Source organism: Rhododendron vialii, chromosome 10a (assembly GCF_030253575.1).
Source record: "Rhododendron vialii isolate Sample 1 chromosome 10a, ASM3025357v1".
Classification (NCBI taxonomy): domain Eukaryota; kingdom Viridiplantae; phylum Streptophyta; class Magnoliopsida; order Ericales; family Ericaceae; genus Rhododendron; species Rhododendron vialii.
The window spans coordinates 418,185-438,534 of record NC_080566.1 but is presented as its reverse complement, the minus strand read 5'-3'; the positions used below and the strand labels follow the sequence as shown (position 1 = coordinate 438,534).

Here is a 20,350-nt window from a genome sequence, read left to right as displayed (position 1 = left end):
AAAGACCAGAAAAGACTTGATTCGAGCAGCTTTTGTTTGTATTTTATCGAACGGTTCAAACATATATTCTCTCTTATTCTCCCAAAATACTAAAAGAAATTTAATTGTTCTTGTTTGAAGGCCTAATAACATATGGCTTAATTATTTTGATGCTCCTCAAAGCATCTTCAGCCTGATAACATCAATTTAATTCTCAAGATAAAATTCCAAGAAAATGATGATGCCGAATGACTTTCGTGGGAAAATAGGCAGAAATGGTTAATGATAGTACTATAACATATATTGACGTTAACATATATATAGAGTAAATATTTGGTCAATGCATGTTATACGTGCATGAATGAGATTACTTGCGAACTAATGAGATTACGAAACCAATTAAGATAGCTAGCTAGTTGAGATTACTTGCGAACTACTACTACTACTTTGAATAACGACAATTGATGATAAAGTTGGGAGAGTAATTAATTAACATGTGCAGATGATTTGTGAGGTACGACAAAACAAAGAGTCGTCGTACGACTCCAAAGCATTCCTTCAAAAAAATGCTCTAGTGGAAAAGGAAATAGTGAGATTGATACAAGACACTAATATCGTAGTACTGCAAGTTATCAGACTTAAGTTTGCCCGTAATCCTTCACATGGCATAATTGCTCCTGCCACCACCGCCACAGCTGTACGCCACCACCAACAGCCGCTACAAAACGCCCAGGCCACCATCGCAGTCCACCTCCAACACCACACAAAAAAACGCAACCCTCCAACCACCGCAACACCCAAACTGTAATCACGAGCGGCAGAAAGCTAGCAGCCAATGCCATCGCGAACCCCACGAGCAATTGGGGTCCCAGAATTAACCCCTGAGGAGCCACAATCGGTCCTCACAAATACACTACAATTTTGACACTAGTAAAAACAATTTTGGCATTATCACTTTCCAAGCAATATTATCTTTTTCCAACTATAACCCTAAACCTTCTTTACGGAGGTTTGGCTAACTTTATTGTTGAATTATTTTTCATAAAAATTTTGCTCTATATTAACGGTCATCTATTTTACATAAAGAAAAATTTGTAAATTATTAGTTCATCAAAAAGTAAAATAATGAAAAAAGCCTCATGACCAGTTTGGAACATAGGAAAAAGAAAGGAAAAGAAAATGTTGAAGAAAGTTTGTAAGAAAATTTACTATGCTTAATTCTTTGTTTTGTTATTTTTCTTCCTATTTCATCTCAAACCAAACGAGGAAAAAAATATTTCATTTCTTTTCTATTGGTTCCAAACAAATCCTTAAGAAATTTACTGGGGTAAAGAAAAAAAGTAATTCAAATATAGTGAACTTTTTTTTGTTTAATGAACTTTTAAAAATTTATTTGTTATAATCCTTACTTCTTAAATTTCTTTCGTCCAGACGAACTAATAATTCACAAAAAAATTGATGAAAAAAAAAAAAGATTTTATACAAAGAAATGATTTCATAAAAGATACGCTTTGTTTGGTTAACAATTTAAAAAGTTATTTTTGAGAGTTTGAGTGGTAATGAGTTGAGAGAGATAGATAGAAAAATTTATTGAAAACTGTGCTAAGAGTTAAAAGTAACTCTCTGAAATTTAAAAAGTTATTTTTGAGAGTTTGAGTGGTAATGAATTGAAAAAGATAGAAAGAAAAATTTATTAAAAACTGTGCCGAGAGTTAAAAGTAACTCTCTGAGTGTTAAACCAAACGAGTGACTTTAGAATAGTTGAAGAAAATGATAATGGTGGAGTTCGAATTTTTTTATAGAATCGTCACAATATAAATTTAAACGGAAAAATAAATAAATAAATATATAAATATATATATATATATATATATATATATATATATATATATATATATATATATATATATATATATATATATATATATATTTCCCGGAACACAGGCGTTGGGGGAAAAAACAATAGTTTGCTTCTCAACCGTAAAAGAAAGAAAAAGCAGACGTGAGAGGAAGATGAGACAAAATTGCAGATTCTCCCATAAGATGAAAAAGTGCATTGGAAGGATTCTTTGAGGATCCCGTGAAAGCGGCTTCCTAAATCCTAATGCATATGTAGGAGGGCAGATTTTTTTTTTTTTGTACCTCTAATTCTTCTGCATATAACCCAAAAACCTGTTTTGGATACCGATTTCGGCATTCTTGTGATTTATTTTCTTTTTTCTAGATTAGAGAAAATGGGTTATTGTTCATGCTTCGGGTGGAAGAAGGGGATCAAGCTCAAGATTAAGGACGAGAAAGAATTCAAGCCTCATCAGAACGTCTCAGATTTTTCATCTGGTTAGGTTTTCTCTGTTTTACAGCAATTCGAATTCCTTTTTTTGTGTTTTGTTTCCACTCGATGAATTTCGAGTTCCAGAGTGTTTTGGAATGGTTCCCTTTTTATTAGGTACCAAAATTGGGTTCTATAAAGTATTTTCTGCTTGTCCTGGTATTTCCAATCTATTTTTTTTTTTTTTCTTTCTCCTAATTGATGGCAATGTTAATGTGCTTCGTATTCCGAATCATGAGGGGTTTGACATTGCCCTCATCTCACCTTGTGGAAGTAACCTTATTTTTTATATGGCTGATTTCGAGTGGAAGCAGACAAGCAGTGGCAGATGATTTTCTAGTGTTTGTAGGAGTATAAATTCAGTTAGTGGTTGTGTGTTCTGTCACTTACGTAGATTATAATGTGGTTATGCAAGAATGATTTGTGGATCATTGGGACAATGTAGCCTCAACCTTGACTCAAAGTGAGAGATTTATCCAACGTAACGACCTTCTTATTCTCAGGGACTAGTATTGTCTTGTGTTGAACTGCTAAAGGATTATTTCAAGAACAGTTTTTGCTTGATGATGGAACGAATACATAGCCTTGTTGAAGCTGTTTTTGAAACTTTTCCCCCTATGGGTTGTGTTTACAAACTGCTTTTCTGTTAATGTAATAATTAAAGTACCCATCCTAGATGTCTCATTCTTTGCCCTTGTTATAATCCACCTAAGCTTTTACTCTGTTAACCCCCAGTAAACTGGCACAAAAGCCAAGCTCTGACACGGCAATCAAGAATTTGATAACTGCCAAGCTGAGTGAACAGTGTGGATTTTTTTTTCATTTTGTTTCTTTCTAGTGAATCTCTGTACCAAAAATCTGCACTTTCTTCACTTAATTTGAGCCTTCAGTCATCCTTACTTCACAGTGTGATTTCCTTGGGTTGTGCAAGGGATATCCCTGCTGGTGGAGGAATAACCATGAAGTTTTGCACTTAAGAAATCTGCACTTTCTTCGCTTAATTTGAGCCTTCAGTCATCCTTACTTCACAGTGTGATTTCCTTGGGTTGTGCAAGGGGTATCCCTGCTGGTGGAGGAATAACCATGAAGTTTTGCACTTAAGTGACTGTTCGGTGTTTCCTAGGAATTCCTCTACGGTTTGTTGGTTACCACGATCACCACTTGAGGGATGACACTGAGGAAAAGAATTTACAATGAGAATGACGCCATTAAAAAATCCATGTTATCTTTGGAAGTCCGTTAACCATATACTTAAGGTCAATCCTGGAAGCTATGCATCTGACGGCTCTACTGATAGTTATTCGGTTTCCATGGATCATGAAAATACGGAATTCAAAATTATAGCTGTGATTATTTCACATACCACCAGACACAGAAAGGGTGATCACGAATAAACCTTCTAAAAATGCCACTGCTGATTTAAGAGTAATTCTCTATGAACGAAGTTGAAACATTCATGTTTTGTATCTCAAAGAGTTCTCTATCCACTCCATTCGATTTGCTTTTCCCAAAAGTTAAGCCCACATAGCACTACCATATCCCATTTGGAACTGAAATCCTACTCCCCTTTTGGAGAGGGCAGGAGATACCGCTCAAACTAGGAGATTCAGAACTTTACATGTTGTAACTGGTTGCATGATTTTAACTTTTCCTCTGCTGTTAAAATGCTGCTTAAGCTTGTATATTAACTTAACTGGAACACAATGCAGTTGGACGAAAGACTGGTAAAGAGCTGAGACTGGAATCACCAGTTTCAAAAGATGTTTCTGGTACTGATACTAACATGAAGACATTCAACTACCGAGAGCTTGCAACTGCAACAAACAATTTTAAGTCTGACTCCCTTATTGGGGAGGGTGGTTTCGGGCCAGTTTACAAAGGGCAAATAGAAAACACTGATTTGGTAGTTTCTCTATCTGATGATTTTTTGGTCTTTCCTTGCACTATTTTACATCAAAGAACATTGAATTTAGCCTCAGTCACCAACTCATTATTTGCTTAATATCCCGTGATGAAAGTGGAGGACTTCCTTTTGTAAATGAAATGTCTTGTACTCTCATTGTGGACAGGTTGTTGCCATTAAAGTGCTAAATCAAACAGGTTTTCAAGGGGACAAGGAGTTTCTAGTGGAGGTTCTCATGCTCTCTCTTCTGTGTCACCCTAACCTAGTCAATTTGATAGGTTATTGTGCTGAAGGGAACCAACGCCTTCTTGTGTATGAGTTCATGCCTCTAGGTTCCCTGGAGTATCACCTCCATGGTAATAATCTCAGTGCCCTTTTTTTTATTAGCTTCACAATGTCAGTGATCAAAATTGTGTGCGCTAATGACCATTCAATCAATTCCTAGTAAAGCTGATAACCTACAAACTTTTTGCAGATCTTAGACCTGGTATGGAACCACTGGATTGGAACACTAGAATGAAGATAGCAGCGGGTGCTGCCAAAGGATTGGATTATCTTCACAATCAAGCAGATCCCCCTGTCATATACAGGGACTTGAAGTCCTCCAATATATTATTGGGCGAAGGGTTTCACCCTAAACTTTCTGATTTGGGGCTTGCAAAGTTTGCACCACAAGGGGACAAGTCACACGTCTCTACTAGGGTCATGGGCACCCATGGATATTGTGCCCCTGAGTATGCTGAGACCGGAAAACTGACTAAGATGTCTGATATCTACAGTTTTGGGGTAGTCTTGTTGGAGCTGATTACTGGACAAAGGGCAATCTTGGATCCAACTGGCAAACGTATGCTTGTTGATTGGGTAATTGCCCCTCTGGAATCCTAGACGCTTTTAGTACTGCTTGTCGCCTAAAATATCATTTCTTTGATTAGCTTTTAAAGTTAAATCCAAGTTTCATATTCACTCTATCCATAAATTTTTTATGAACAGTTGGTCATCACGTGTCACAAAATGCTGAACATAGAAAATTTCATATGGTGGATTTTATTAAGAAATTTGCTAACATAACAGCTGACACCAATTAATAAATCTCCATTCACTATGGTAGACAACTACACACCTATGCTAGAAGCAACTCCATGTCGGATTCTTTTCACCATCGAGTAGACCTTACTTGTATAGAGGGTTGCCTTGGTTGTAGTATCTAACTGTTAGTTTCTATTGCAAGTGAACAGGTTTTCGTAATTCTGATCTGGTTTGCTGTTTGCAGGCACGTCCCTTGCTAAAAGACCGCAAAAACAATTTGCAATTAGCTGATCCGAATTTGAAAGGCCAGTTTTCGGAGTCTGTTTTTTGCCGGGCTGTAGAGGTGGCATCCATGTGTCTTCGTAAAGAGGCTCCCTCTCGTCCTTGTACAGGTGACTTAGTGCTTGCTTTGAATTACCTGGCTTCCCAGCATTATAATCCAGATGCAGTTCGTGCAAATGGTGCTAGAGGAGACAAAGATAGGACACAACATAGAGATGGACAAGTAAATGAGAACATAGTGGATTCCAATGGTTCTGAGAATTCTCCAACTGAGATGAGGATGTCAAACAAGGAATTAGAGCGGGAGCAAGCTGTTGCCGAGGCCAAGATGTGGGGAGAGACTTGGAGAGAAAAGAAACGACAGAATGCAGAAATCGATTATGGTAACTTAGACAGGTAATACCGCAGTAGCACATGGCAGAATATTGGCTGTTCAGTGTTGGTGTTTAGAGGAAAAAAGAGAAACAAATAATTTGACTCTCCAGTTGAATGTTGAGAACTTATGCAGGGACTTTAGAAATTTTCATGCCAGAGGTTTTGGTTTATCTTCAGTTTTTAGATTACATGGTATCGGTGCTGGGTATAAATGCCAATTTCCTTAAAGAAATGAGTCTTTCGTGGGGATATCTAGTCATTCTTGAGAATCATACAACTTTGATCCTTTTCATGTTTTTGCTCTGATAATTGATTTGGCTGTCTGGCAAATGCTTAGGGTTTGCACTTCTTCATACTTTTTATTGTCAGGTTTTCGTGTGATCTTTGGTGGGTCAATTCCTCTCCCTACTTCATTCTCCAATACTCCTTTGTTATTCCAGCTTCGTGTAATTAGTCTTCGAGAGAAAGCAGGTTTCCATGATTTGCTTCGCACTTCAAAACCGTTTTACTCTTCCAGTTTCCTTGTCACCAACCTCACAAATTTTCTCCAAAGCAAATGAAAGCCAAACCTGAATTTTGAAACTGTTAGATACAGATCAGTGCTCTTGATTGCCTTTTTAAGCGTTAGTGCTCCTAATTATCTTAAGAAAAATCCGACCCAAAAAACCAAAAAAAAAACACTTACCTTAAGCTGGGCAGATGGCAAGAAGTGACAAAGCATAAAAGCACTCAAGGCATCATCAAGAGTTCTGACTTACGCCATGGAACTTTTTTAATTCTGGTGTTCGTGCTAGTTTACATGAACCTCGACTAATAATGCGTGCCCATTCTTGTTGTCCACTTGCGGAGAGCCCAATTAAAAACGGAGCTAATCCGTATAGACCGGTCTCAAACGAGTGGATAACACCTGAGAGCAAACTCACAAGTCTCAAACTTTAACCACCACGCCAACACTTCTTGGGATTTTTCAACATGGATAGTTGAATATTGCAATTGTGTCGTATAATTTACAAAAATTATTGAAATCAATGACCACAAAAACCTTGAGGTCTCAGTTATTGATTGTTGTAGCGTCAGTCCACACGGGATTAATCTGCTCTAATTTAGGCGCAAACGATTCGCCATGTCAACAGATGGGTCATTTTCCGGACAAAGGGTTGCAGAACAATAAGATTGAAACAAACTGATTCCCTTCGAGCTGTGCAAGTGCCTAACCAAAGAAGCATAAAAAATAAAAAATAAAAAAATCTCCAAGCAAGGACGGGAAACACAATATATATGAGGAGTGTTAGGGACAAAAAAAATTGGCAAAGAAAATACCCTTAAAGTGTACATGAACGGCTCAGATGCACTGTGCAGTGCATCTGAGCCGTTCATGTACACTAAAGGTATTTTCTTCACTCATTTTCTTTGCACTCAGCATTTCTCCAATACGAGGAGATAGGACACACGCCTATCGCCAAGCAAACCAGTGCGTGGTCCTGGACAACCTTGCTAGAAGTAGAACGGAGCAAAGATGGAGAACTGGTGTGTGAAGAATAGCCCTACTGTTTTTAACATTTCCCCACCACAACCGTAAACCATTAGTCCGGTTGGTTGATGGCTTTGTTATTTACACTATTATCACTGTTCGATTGTTGAGGTGAGGTCGGGAAAAAAAATATCCTTGTGATTCCCTAGTTCCGGCTTGAATATAACCTGTTTTTATCAAATTAGGAAGGAAATTAGTCGAAGAGGGCGCAAGTTGACTCTCGCACAGCTGACAGTAGGACCAAAAAAAAACATTTCCCTGCCAACAAAAAAAAGAAAAGAAAAAGGTCATTTTCTCCGTTTGACGAAAAGCAACTGTGCACGCCCCACTGGTCTCTCTCTCTCTCTCTCTCTCTCTCTCTCACTGATAACCCAATGAAAATCGGCCACGTCACTTTGACCATGCTGTAAAGCAGACAAACGAATCTCTCTCTTTCTCTCTCTCACCACGATAACGAAAGGTAAACACCCAACCAACTCTCTCTCTCTCTCGAGAACACACACATGGCTTGTCGGCCAAATCCAGTGTAGCCATCGAGTACTCGCCGCTGGAAACTCACCGGAATCTGGCTCATTTACCCATTTAGGTCTCATTCTCTGAACTTCTTTGTATTTGTACTATACCACTACTAGTACTTTTTAGCATTGGAGATCTCTCAAGTCGAGTGCTTCAGAACTTGGCACAGAGAAAGAGGCTGAGATGTACGTGGTTCCTCCTCCGAAGCGGTCAGATCCCATACCCGGATCCACTATTGGATCAGGTGATCTACTGATTTACCAGTCATGGAAAGGCAGCAATGTAAGTTTCTTAGGGTTCTTTTTCATTTCCCTTCTTTTATCTGTTTGATAGCGGGAAAAAAAACGTTCTTTTCTTTTTTGTTTTGTTAATCTTGTATTTGTAATTAAAAAGATTTGATCTTTTGTGTTGTTTTATGGGAACTCTACGGATATGGTTGGAGTAGCTAATTGTTTGGCGATCTTTTGTATTGGAATGATGGCATTGTGGCTAGGCTTTTAGTGATTATGTTATGTTAGCTACGATTGGTAGTTGTTAACTGAGTTGAAAGCTTGTGATTTGATGAATTTTGTTTTGTTTACTCGTTTCGTTTGTTTCTTGGACTGAGTTGAAACAACTTTATGTCGTGATAAAAGTGTTGGCAGTTACTATTATGCTATTTATACGCTGCATTAATAAAGCAAATTGAAGATTATTTACCGAAAGTTGGAATTTTGATTCGTTCATACATGGTATTGCAGTACTAACTTCTTCTTCTTATGCCGATCGTTTAGCGGTGTAGGAATGGTAATACAGTGTCTTTTTTAACCTTGCCTTCGTTGAATATTTCAGCTGCCTGTGTATTTCTGTTGCTTTGAATTCTGCACTTCCTTCTTTCTTTCCATTTGCATTTTACGTCTGATAGGTAGACTTCTCAGCACTAAAAAAAAGCACAAGAAGGTTTTTCTCGAGTATTATCTGTATTTTAATAGTACAAAATACAGACCATATTTCCCCCTTGTATTCTCTTCTGATTAGTAGTCACAAAAGTATGCAAACAAAGAATTCCAGCATTTATGTGTCTTTATAATGTGTAAAAAGTACGACTTCCCTAAATTTCAATGAGAGTCTTCGATTTGGAATTGAGTGTTAGACACGTGTCCGAAGAGTGTCGGTGTCCAACAAGTGTCCGACACCGGTATGTGACCCCTGACTAAGTGCCCGTGCTACATAGTTTAGGATACTGTATTTGTGACGTATTCATGAATTCTAAAGCTTGTAGCACTTTGTAAGTTGCAACTCCTCGCAACAAAGTAAAGACTAAAGATTACTATAATGGTTTCATTAAGTGTTTAATTACTTGTGCAATTGCAGATATGCTAAAATGGTTTCATTAATTGTTTAATTACTTGTGCAATTGCAGATATTCTTTCTTCAGGGACGGTTTATATTTGGACCGGATGTTAGGTCACTGCTGCTAACCATATTCCTCATTGTTGCTCCAGTCACAACTTTCTGTGTGTTTGTTGCTAGAAAACTGATGAATGATTTCCCTGACAATTTCGGAGTATCAATTATGGTTGTGGCTGTTGTCTTCACATTTTATGTGAGTCCTCTCTCACTCTCTCTCAACTGCCCACATGCATGCAAGTATGTTTGCTTAAAGTTTTTAGAGAGTTGCCAAAGTTCCCATATATGTATTTGGTGAATAAGCTAGTGTACTTCGTCATATATCCTTCCTATAGCTGTATTTTTGTGGATGCTTGGTACTTATGAGGCAGCAACCTTGTCAGAAACAGTGATATGCTTTGATGAATTGATATTATACAAAAAAGTATGTTATGTTCCCATATCCTTGTGCTGGGATCATTTGATCTCATGATGGCAAATGTGTTTGGCGCTTCAGGTTTTAGTTCTTCTCTTGCTAACATCCGGAAGAGACCCTGGCATAATTCCTCGTAATGCACACCCTCCAGAACCAGAAGCTTATGATGGGAGTGCAGATGGTGGTGCCCAAACCCCACAGTTGCGCTTGCCTCGCATCAAGGAAGTCGAGGTGAATGGGATTACAGTGAAGATCAAGTATTGTGATACATGCATGCTATATAGACCTCCCCGCTGCTCACATTGTTCCATCTGCAACAATTGCGTTGAAAGATTTGACCACCACTGCCCTTGGGTCGGGCAGTGTATTGGACTGGTAAGAAATGTAGAGATTGGTAGTTAATCCCCATTTTACCATGCTTCTTTCTGCCATGTTTGCATCATGGATTTGCTTTGTGTTACGGAGAAATAGTTGGATTGGATGAAGCTCATTGAGTTTGAAAATGTCCGAAGTGGTTTCTCTTTTTTTCCGTCACAACTGCCATTACTGAAGACTAGTCTCCTGCTTTGTAATGTTTCCGAAAGTTTCTCTTAAATGTAGTATTTTCCCACTAGCCCTCAATGACCATTTGTTTCTTACTTCTAAAAGGAAAGAACTTGGAGGAAAGCTGCTGTGTCTGCATGCTTTACAATGTTGCTATATTTAAGATTCCTGCTATAGGCTTGGCATAGTCAGTTATTTATTTATTAAGATTTAGGGAAAGGCATGAACTCGTGTATAATAAACAATTTTACAAGTAAACAAACAGCTGAATAAAATTAGCCTACGATAGAAGGACTAAGTTTAGTGTGTGCATTCCTTCATTGGTCATACCTAAGGCTATAGTACAAAAGGCTGCCCATCTACTGCAACTTGGCATGAAACAAAAGAAGCCAGAGCTTGTTTTGCTATGCAATGAGCTCAATGAAGTTAACTAAATGTGGATAGGAATGTCTGCTAGTTCACAATATTAGAATAACTGAAGTAAGCTTTTCTCGTCCGACTTAATATATGCTTCCTGCTGTCCAGAAAGGAATTCTTAATTTGCATCTTATAATTTTTGTGGTAGATTTATGACTGATAGAGTGGTGTTACCTAATCTTGGGTGGCTCTGATGAAAATGACTGATAGAGTGGTGTTACCTAATCTTGGGTGGCTCTGATGAAAAAAGAACTTTCAAAATATGGCCTTTTCCATGTGTCCAAATTTCTCATGATGCAGTCATACTTTCTCGGTTTACGAACTTAGTCGTTGGTCTAGTCTTTCGTTTTTCATTAAGCCCTGCCGTAATGACTTTAATTGTTAGCATTCAATGCATAGCATTGTCAAAAAAAAATTTGCTTTATAGCAAATGGGGATAGGAATGTCTTCTAGCTCACAATATTAGGAATAAACTGAAATTAAGCTTTTCTCATCCAATTGAATATATGCTTCCTGCTGTCCAGAGAGGAAAGTAATTACAGTTTCCGTATAAACCCAAGTAGATGCTACAAACAAATGCTGCACTTTTCCAAAAAGTGAATACTGGTCCATCCCTAAGTGTCATTGGAATTTAGTTGATCAAGAATATTTCTCTTAGCAGTAGGAGTCAAATTCTTCTGCTTGAAAACAAAAGGAGATTCAAGTACTAAGATACTTCTGACCTCTGTTTTCCCCCCAGGATTGTTGTGCTTCTTAGTTTGATAGATTGTCTTTTGTGCCTGCAGATCCGATTCTAACTATACCATCCTTAGGATAATGCTCAGATACCGAGTCTGTTGTTTTGAATCACGAGTTAATTAGTTTCCAATCTTGTATTAATCCACACCTTTGACGCTTTTTGCTGCAGCGGAATTATCGATTCTTCTTCATGTTTGTCTTCTCGACGACTCTTCTTTGTATATACGTCTTTAGCTTTTGCTGGGTTTACATTACGAGGATTATGGATTCAGAGGAGACGACAGTCTGGAAGGCAATGATCAAGTCCCCTGCCTCCATTGTGCTTATAGTTTACACCTTCATATCCGTGTGGTTTGTAGGCGGCCTTACTGCTTTCCATTTATATCTCATCAGTACAAATCAGGTAAGATAACGTCTTTTGACTCTCTTCTCATTTGACTACTGACTTGAGATTTATTCCCATGCATGTTGCATTGTAATTCTTCAGTTATTAAAAGAGATCTGTCATTTGTGCATTTGTCTTTGCAGACTACCTACGAGAATTTTAGATATCGATATGATCGGAGAGCAAACCCCTATAACAAAGGGGTGGTGCAGAATTTCAAGGAGATATTCTGCACCAGCATCTCTCCATCCAAGAACAATTTCAGGGCAAAGGTGCCAAAAGAACCAGGGTTACTGAGTCGATCCTCGGGTGGGGGTTTCGTTAGTCCAAACATGGGGAAAAGTGGGGACATAGAAATGGGGAGGAAAGCAGTTTGGGGGGATATGGGGGCCGGGCTAGATCGTTGTGAAGGCCAACGTAGGGGCAACGATGGCCTGGACGTTAAGGATAACAGGCCAGTTGGGGAAATGTCTCCAGAGTTAAGGACAGCTGTAGATGAAGGTGATCGTGTCGGAATACAGCACCATCATGGTAGGCGGCCGAGTTGGGGGAGGAAGAGTGGAAGCTGGGAAATGTCTCCAGAAGTTCTTGCTTTGGCATCTAGAGTTGGTGAAAAAACCCGTACAGGTGGAAGCAGTAGTAGCAGCTTGACAATGTCCCGACCTACGGAACAGAAGCTGTGATCAATGGTTGAGAGTGAGAGAGAGAGAGGTGTGCCGAGTATGGAGCAAGTTGTTAGAGGCATGATGCTTGGTGGTTAAGCTTCCATGTCATTTTTCAGTGCAATATATGTGGGACTTGCTTTGGAAGGGTGTTAGCAAGTGGTGTTGGTTCGGTTATTTGTGCTTAGGAAGGAAATGGTTTGGGTGTGTTGTGTGGGAGTTGCTTTCCACTTGATTTGTATTGCATTTGTGAATTCAGTTAGTGTCCATCTCTCTCTCTCTCTACTTAATTTGTATTGCGTTTGTGAATTTAGTTTAGTGCCTCTCTCTCTCTCTCTCTCTCTCTCTCTCTCTCTCTCTCTCTCTCTCCGTGGTTTGTGTTCTTGTGTGCTGGCGAAATAGCCCCAAGCTGGGAATTTTCTCCGTTAGTGAGACTGAGGTCCCGTTGCAGAACACCTTCTTAAAAAATAAGCATTTATTTTACATTTTCAAATTCAAAAATAATGTGAATGAAAAATAATTTTTCAAATTTTTTTTGCACCGTATTGAAGATCTCAATGAGATTTATCAAACAAGATCTATATTGATAGAAAAATTATTTGCGTAAGTATTGAACTTAAAATTATCTTTGTAAAAAAAAATACATTTATTTCCCTTATGGGAATGGGTCCCGATTACTCTTGTAGCTTGAATGACTTCGGAGGCTGATTTACAGGCAAGAAGGCGCGCATGCCTCCTAAACTTTTTGCAAATTGCGCATTTGCCTACAATCTATAATCCCACTATCAATTTAAATATGACCCTCTACATAATTTAACGCTTCTTATGCTTCTTTTTTTCAAAGCATATTTTCATCTTTATCTTTTTGAATTCCCTCCAATTTTGTTAGTTTCTTATTTCATTTTAGGATATGTCAAAATGTTATTCCTATTTGAATAGTCAAAGGGAAAAGTGTTGTAATTTCCAAAACTAAACCTCGTAAAAGCGAGAATCGAAAGACAATAATGGAACTTGAAACGAACTTTTTGAGGAGAGAAATGCGGAAATGGGTCCTGTAGTGAACTTTGTAGTATCAGACTGTTCTTTTACGCAATTAATGGCATAGATATGTTTGTTAGCTCTTGTCGATAACAGTTAACTTCGACCTGTAAGAGTGCTTCAGTGAATCTAAACCATCGATTGCAAAAATGGATAGTTGGATGCCGTACTACAATCTTCACTATGGGACCTTGGTTCCATTAAATGCAAATTCTCTTTTAATAAGTTAGAAATCCCAAATGAAACTATCAAAATAGGACGGAAGGAGTATTTTAGTGGAAAGGTAACAATTTCATTGTCTAATAAAACAGTTTACATGGGTATATAGCACAAAGGAAATAAAGCTACAATGTCAAAACTTATTGGGAGCTCATCTTTATATATGTAAAAAATTCACAATACATCTCTATTTTTTGTCTTTTACCTATTTCTAAAACAAGCTCTTCAATTAAGTAGTAGTAGTATTAAATTTGGCAGCAATTGTGGGAGTGGCAGCTGGGATTATTTTCAGGGGGTACTTTCTTGAGTGCTCCACCAGATAATGGATTGGGGGGTAACTTTGCACCATTTTCATAATAAACAATTAGGATGATTGCTTTGCTCTAACAAAGATCCAAAGCATTATTCCTACTACTATATGATATTCCCACTGTGTCTTGAAAGAAATATACAGTAATAAAAGATTGATAAGGACGTGGAAGTGACTTGGCATTGCACAATTTCGAAGAACCCTCGATAACTTGCCTTCCCCATAAATTGCGCTATACCTCTCCTTCACAATACAGTAGTACAGTAATTGTTTTCAACTTGAAAAATAGCTTCCAACTTGTTCCACCAGTTATCAGCTACCGGAATAAGTAACTTTAGCTGCTCAAATTAATAAAATTATTATCCTAGCTTTTAATTATTTTGGTTTTCAATGCTTGTAGTCTTTTCTTTAAATTATTTTTTTATTTTTTATTTGAGAATTAAATAAAAGGTCCTTTCTTAAAAAATTCGCATCCTGCCTCGAAAAACTTAGAGCTGGCTAGCTGCCTGCCCTGTTCAGAATTCGCATGGTCTGTTTTGTGTTGGCTTAATGTTCACATTGCCCAGATAATATGACATCATATACATACATACATACATACTTGCATGTATGGAGTCTATGGACTATACTGGAGTATATGTGTATGACATACATACTCCTATTCCTATATCGTGCTAATGAACGGCCAAAACAGAGGAACCAATGGAGTAGTGAAGTAATTATTGTACCAAAAAAGCAACACGAATATGCTTCTGCTTCTGCTTCTTCTTTTCAAGAAAAGAAAAGAGAAAAACACAAGCATATATATCAGATGCATATGTTTTTTTTATCAGAATCAGATGCATGTATATGTTAACTCATGAATAGAGAATCAGTTCCAGATGTCGGAGATACGATGTGTGTCTGTTTGTGGCTGGGTTTATGCTTCTCCAACAGTTCCATATGTTGACTCTAGGTAGAGAAGAGCTTGGGACATCACCAAGTAGCTGGAGCACTGAATAGTTACTCACTCACAGGTTACTACGTACAGACACAAATCCGTTAAGCTACAGAAGACGGTGTTGTCAACGTTAGTTATGTACTTAATTTGTTCTACAAGTAATAACTGCGTATCTCTCGATCGATTTATGCGGAACTCATTTTTCTTATTGAAAATCATTTTCAGAGAGGGGGGATGGTTCTGGAAATCCCAGATAAATAAAGCCTCATGAGTGACCCGATCTAAAGGATTTGATAAAACATAGAAAGATTTGAAGCAAAAACCTTAGCAGTGAGCAAACACTTAATAGTTATATTGAATAGACGGAACAGGAGAAACCGATGTCACATAATTGAAAAAATTAAAAACCCAATTTAGCACACATTTTTTAATACATCCGTGTTGATGAATGTGAGCTCACATAATTATCAGTTAAGGAAAGTCAAATAATTCAGTATGCTGTTTTCACTTCTTAGGGGTATTTTTGATAGTGAAAAATTTATAGATTTTTATTTGTGGTTGAGAAGTTAGGTGTTTTCAGTAATGAATAAGTTATTAAGAAATGTCAAATTATTTTCGGTAGTGAATAAGTTGTTGATAAGTTTGTGAGTAGAGTTGCTGTGGCAAAAATAATTTTTTTTTGACAATTTTTTTGTTAGTGGAAATGAGATAATAAAATACTGAAACTTTTTTGTTGGTAAATACAATATCGTAAAATGCGTTAAATTTTTTAGTGCTTTTTGTTAGTGGAAACGGTGCGTATTTTGTTCTTAATTACCACTCTCCTGAATTTTAATGGTTTGTTGTTACTTTTAAGAAAGGGAAAACTTCACTTACACCCTTTTTAGTCAGGATTATGTGCAGATACACCACCAGACATTCAATTTGTTGCACATACATCTCATGTGCTTTGTGAAAGATTGCATCTACACCTAATTATGTCTAATTTGACAAATTTCAATATTTTGACATAAATGTTCTAGCTCTCATCTTCTTCGTTGAATACTAGTGCTTGCCCATGTCTACGGCACTACGAACTCCGTAGTGTCATAAGCACGGGCATTTTTGTAATATATTTTTGTTTTTTTATGCCAACGCCAGAAGCCGAGCAGTGGGTAAAAAGAACCGATAGCATTTTTGTAATATATTTGTAAGAGTGTGGGTATTTTCTTAAGAGAATTGGAGAGCATATATCAGCCTTTGGATCAAATGAATCTCAGCTTTTCTCTCAACTTGCATTTGTGTGGTCCTCACACCCTTATGTTTTATTAAATAGATAACTAATATATTAAAATATTAACTCAAGTCATTCATAATATATTAATAAAAGAGTAGAGTATTTTGAAACATATCGATTGGACATCGATAACTCAAGATCGGAAATCAAGAGATTCTCGTTGTCCAATCAACTTAAATTTTGACATGGACGTGGTACTCTTCAATCTCCACAACATAGTTTGTTCAAATCAAAATTTTGGATTGAAATAAAACTCATATTAAGGGCACAACAAGGCATGCTGTCCTTAAGTCACAACTCTATCAATATGGATGGAGAACATGTCAATGCGCATAAGTCCACAAAGCATAGGGAGTGTATGTGCAACAAATTGAACAACAGGGTGAATTAAGTTTGGCCTTTCGAAAGCTCTTTGACGTTCTCGATCGATCAGGCGCTGACGTGCATGCGATGCGACTTTACGTGGAAACCAATGTTCAATTAGCAGGGAAAGGAAAGTAGTAAATTTATATCCGCAAACAAACCACTTTTGAAAAAGAAGGCGAATATCCAAAAGCATATACACCAAGAACTCCGGATATTCCAGGCGCATATCCCCTACCGTTAGGTTCCTTCTCCACCACCACTCCTTCCTCCGACGTTCCCTTTTTTTTTTGTTCTTCGTTTTAATGAATTAATAGAGCATCTCCCCTTCCAGTTTTCCTGATTATTATATAAATCTCCCCTCCAAATCCACCTCCCTCCTAACCCACCTACTCCCAAGAATTCCAATTCTCTCTCATTCTCTCTCTCTCTCTCTCTCTCTCTCTCTGTGCAATACAATATGGCTCTCAAGGCAGTTCATGTCTCCGACGTCCCCAATCTCGATCAAGTCACCGAAAACGCCTCCCTCTCTCTCTACTCCACCCGTTTTCCCAAAGGTACATTCAAGAAAGGAAAAAAGAAAAAAAAGAACAAGTTTTTACTATCCTTGAATAAATGGGTATGAATGTGTTGATTTCTTGATAGAAATCTAACAATGGATTGGATGGATATTGTATTGGGTTGCAGGGATGGATGTTAGCAGCAGCAGAACGGGGTATAAGATTCCGAAATTCCTAGTGATAGGCCACAGAGGGAGCGGTATGAACATATTGCAATCCTCTGATCGGAGAATGAAGGCCTTCAAAGAAAACTCCATCCTTTCTTTCAACGCCGCCGCCAATTCCCCCGTCGATTTCATTGAATTTGACGTTCAGGTAATTTTCCTTCCTCTCTCCCTTCAAATTCTTCTCTTTTCTTGTCCTTAAACATAACACAATAGATTGGAGTATTTTGTTTGTGCGGTTTATGTTAGCCGCGTTCCGTGTCAGCTGGAAATTTACCGCTCGGTCCTTGTTTTTTTGTCTTTCTCAACATACTTTGGGTGAAAGAAAAACAATTCATCCTCTGTAAAAGCTAACCAAAAAAAGAAAAAAAGTTGCTTTTCCTTTTCCAACTCTGATGATCGTTTCCCTTTGTATTTATACTACTTCGTTAAGGACATTTTTGGAAATTCACAGAACTGATCTATTTCTTCTTCTTGTTCTTCTTCTTTCTTTTTTCTGTCTGAACTAGAATTCGTTCAACAATCCAATTTTAAGTTTTTTGTATGGCAAATTCTCAAGTTTAATGAAATAAAAAGCGAATTGAATCCTTGTTTTCAATTCGTTGACCACCTACGAAGTACTAACTGACAAAACAACTTTCTTTTTGTTTCTTCTCTTTATTTTTCTGCATATTCGAAGCTCAAATTCATGATTACGTACTGATCATATTGTTTGTTTTTTCTTGTTTTTTTTCCGGGTAATCTACACAGTAATTGTACCATAAATTGCAAAAACTAAAATAATACTACTCCTGAATCTATGGAGTTGAGACGAGACCTTAGAACGGAGAAGTAAAAAGGCTGTGATTTTTGTAGGTGACAAAAGATGACTGCCCTGTCATTTTCCACGATGACTTCATCCTCTCTGAAGATAATGTAAGCGCTCTCTCTCTCTCTCTCTCTCTCTCTCTCTCGCTCGACATGTTGATAGAAATAACTACTATATATCTTTGTTAATAACTGCACATATGGTATTGTCTTGAGCTCATGTGAAATTGTGGATTTCAGGGGACTATATATGAGAAGAGAGTGACAGAACTGAGTCTATCCGAGTTCCTTTGCTATGGCCCTCAAAGGGAGCCTGGGACAGTGGGCAAATCTCTATTGAGAAAAACTGGGGGAAAGATTTTAAGCTGGAATGTTGAGAGTGATGACTCTTTCTGTACGCTTGAAGAAGCGTTTGAGAAGGTTAACCCTTGTTTGGGGTTTAACATTGAGGTTAAATTTGACGATCACATTGTCTACCAACAAGACCATCTCATCCATGTTCTTCAAGCCATCTTGAAGGTAGTTAGCTACTTAGCTGACACTTGACTAAGCTTATTATATAAGCTGATTCATCTTTTGTGTTAATTTTGGAGTTGCTAAATAAATGTATGTGGTTTTGTAATTCAGGTTGTTTTTGATTATGGTAAAGATAGACCCATCATTTTCTCAAGCTTCCAACCCGACGCGGCACTGCTTCTCAGGAAACTGCAGAACACCTACCCAGTAAGTATACTTTCTGTAACTTTGGAACCCAATTCAAAAGTGTCTCGATGGTTGTTTAATTAGCTTCGTAAAATGAGTCCAAAAAATGGGTGTGTTTCTGATTATGCTTGTTGGTGATTGAAATCAGGTCTTCTTTCTCACAAATGGAGGTACTGAGATTTACTATGATGTGAGAAGGAATTCTTTAGAGGAGGCCATAAACCTCTGCTTAGACGGTGGTTTGCAAGGGATTGTGTCAGAGATCAAAGGAGTCTTGAGAAATCCAGGGGCGGTACCCAAGATCAAAGAGGCTAAGCTCTCACTTTTAACATATGGCAAATTAAAGTAAGTTCGTGAATTGCCAATCCGGCTCTTTGGTTCATGTCGATTTTGCTAGAGCAATTAGCTAGGATAATGTAGTGTTCAATACAATTGTGATTGATTGTGAATTTTTCATTTTCAGTAACGTGCCAGAAGCCGTTTACTTGCAACATTTGATGGGGGTTGAAGGGGTGATTGTCGATTTAGTTAAAGAAATCACAGAGGCTGTTTCCTTTATGATAAAGCAGCCATCTGGGGATGGGGAAGAAGAGGTGCTATTGGAAGGGGAGGATCAGATTCCGGGCAAAACAAATCCTCAATTCTCTGAAAGGGAGCTTTCATTTTTGTTGAAGCTAATACCAGCGTTGATACAGCTATAAGATTGCCTCCCTATACTCCCAAGCATAGGGCGTTACAAAATTTTCCTTATTTCTTGTCGCGAAGAATTTGAACGTGTGAGTAGTTATAGATGCCTGCCCTGTTGTACATGTAATGGAAATTAGCATAATTCATAAGCTTTTCCCTGTTTCTGTAAAAAAACTTCTGGTAAAGGGGAAGAATGTAGCTACATTGGTGGAAAAATTACTTCCACGTGTGAGATAGCTTACTGAACAAAATGCTTGTGTTTCTCGCTTCTCGTACGAGAGCATCGACATCACACTCTTCACTTCTCATATGGCGCTATAATAACGAGTGAAAAGACAAAAATCACTTTGCATAAGCCTTGCTAAGCGACTCACTATTCACACACTGACCTATAAAATATTATTTTTTTCTTACATTTTTCTCAGACGTGGTCCCTCCTCACCCACTTGAAAGAAATAATAATAACATAATATCTTACTGGTATAGTTTTCGGATAGAGAGTTTGATGTTGTAGACATTGTAAAAATGGCGTAATAAAGTGAGTTTTTAAGGAGTAACTTGATCCAAAATTTGAAAAGAGTGATGTTGTAGACATTGTAAAAGGCAATACTGTTAATCAAATTAGGCATAAGAAAAAGGGAAAAAAATCGAAATGGTCCATGTAGTTAAATGTTTGTGTCAATTTGGTCTCTGTAGTTGTAATTGGCTCAATTTATACTCTGTACTTTTCATCTTGTTCCAATTTGGTCCAATTGCTAACTGTCGTTAGTCCGCCGTATTTTTTAAATGTTTTC

At 37.7% G+C, this 20,350-nt stretch overlaps 3 protein-coding genes across 5 annotated transcripts; all 3 read left to right on the top strand.

Annotated features, from left to right (window-relative positions):
- The first annotated feature begins 1,932 nt into the window (after positions 1–1,932).
- Positions 1,933–6,186, top strand: LOC131303895 (probable serine/threonine-protein kinase PBL7). Its single transcript, XM_058330958.1, has 6 exons — positions 1,933–2,091; positions 2,204–2,316; positions 4,018–4,211; positions 4,378–4,567; positions 4,687–5,072; positions 5,482–6,186. Exons 1-6 carry the CDS (start codon positions 2,084–2,086, stop codon positions 5,917–5,919), a joined length of 1,329 nt encoding a protein of 442 aa, XP_058186941.1. The 5' UTR covers positions 1,933–2,083; the 3' UTR covers positions 5,920–6,186.
- A 1,641-nt stretch (positions 6,187–7,827) lies between these two features.
- LOC131303893 (probable protein S-acyltransferase 7) lies at positions 7,828–12,752 on the top strand. Of its 3 annotated transcripts, none has more exons than XM_058330956.1 (6): positions 7,849–8,011; positions 8,099–8,223; positions 9,344–9,526; positions 9,827–10,120; positions 11,613–11,846; positions 11,972–12,752. In XM_058330956.1, the coding sequence occupies exons 2-6, from the start codon at positions 8,125–8,127 to the stop codon at positions 12,509–12,511; spliced, it is 1,350 nt and encodes a 449-aa protein (XP_058186939.1). In that variant the 5' UTR covers positions 7,849–8,011; positions 8,099–8,124; the 3' UTR covers positions 12,512–12,752. The 3 variants fall into 3 exon arrangements, with proteins under 3 accessions (XP_058186938.1, XP_058186939.1, XP_058186940.1); XM_058330957.1 differs by having other exon boundaries at positions 7,852–8,011; positions 8,111–8,223; XM_058330955.1 differs by having other exon boundaries at positions 7,828–8,223.
- Positions 12,753–16,899: 4,147 nt separating this feature from the next.
- LOC131303892 (glycerophosphodiester phosphodiesterase GDPD1, chloroplastic-like) lies at positions 16,900–19,807 on the top strand. Its single transcript, XM_058330954.1, has 7 exons — positions 16,900–17,193; positions 17,324–17,511; positions 18,216–18,275; positions 18,408–18,686; positions 18,795–18,890; positions 19,018–19,214; positions 19,333–19,807. The coding sequence occupies exons 1-7, from the start codon at positions 17,097–17,099 to the stop codon at positions 19,568–19,570; spliced, it is 1,155 nt and encodes a 384-aa protein (XP_058186937.1). The 5' UTR covers positions 16,900–17,096; the 3' UTR covers positions 19,571–19,807.
- Positions 19,808–20,350: the final 543 nt, after the last annotated feature.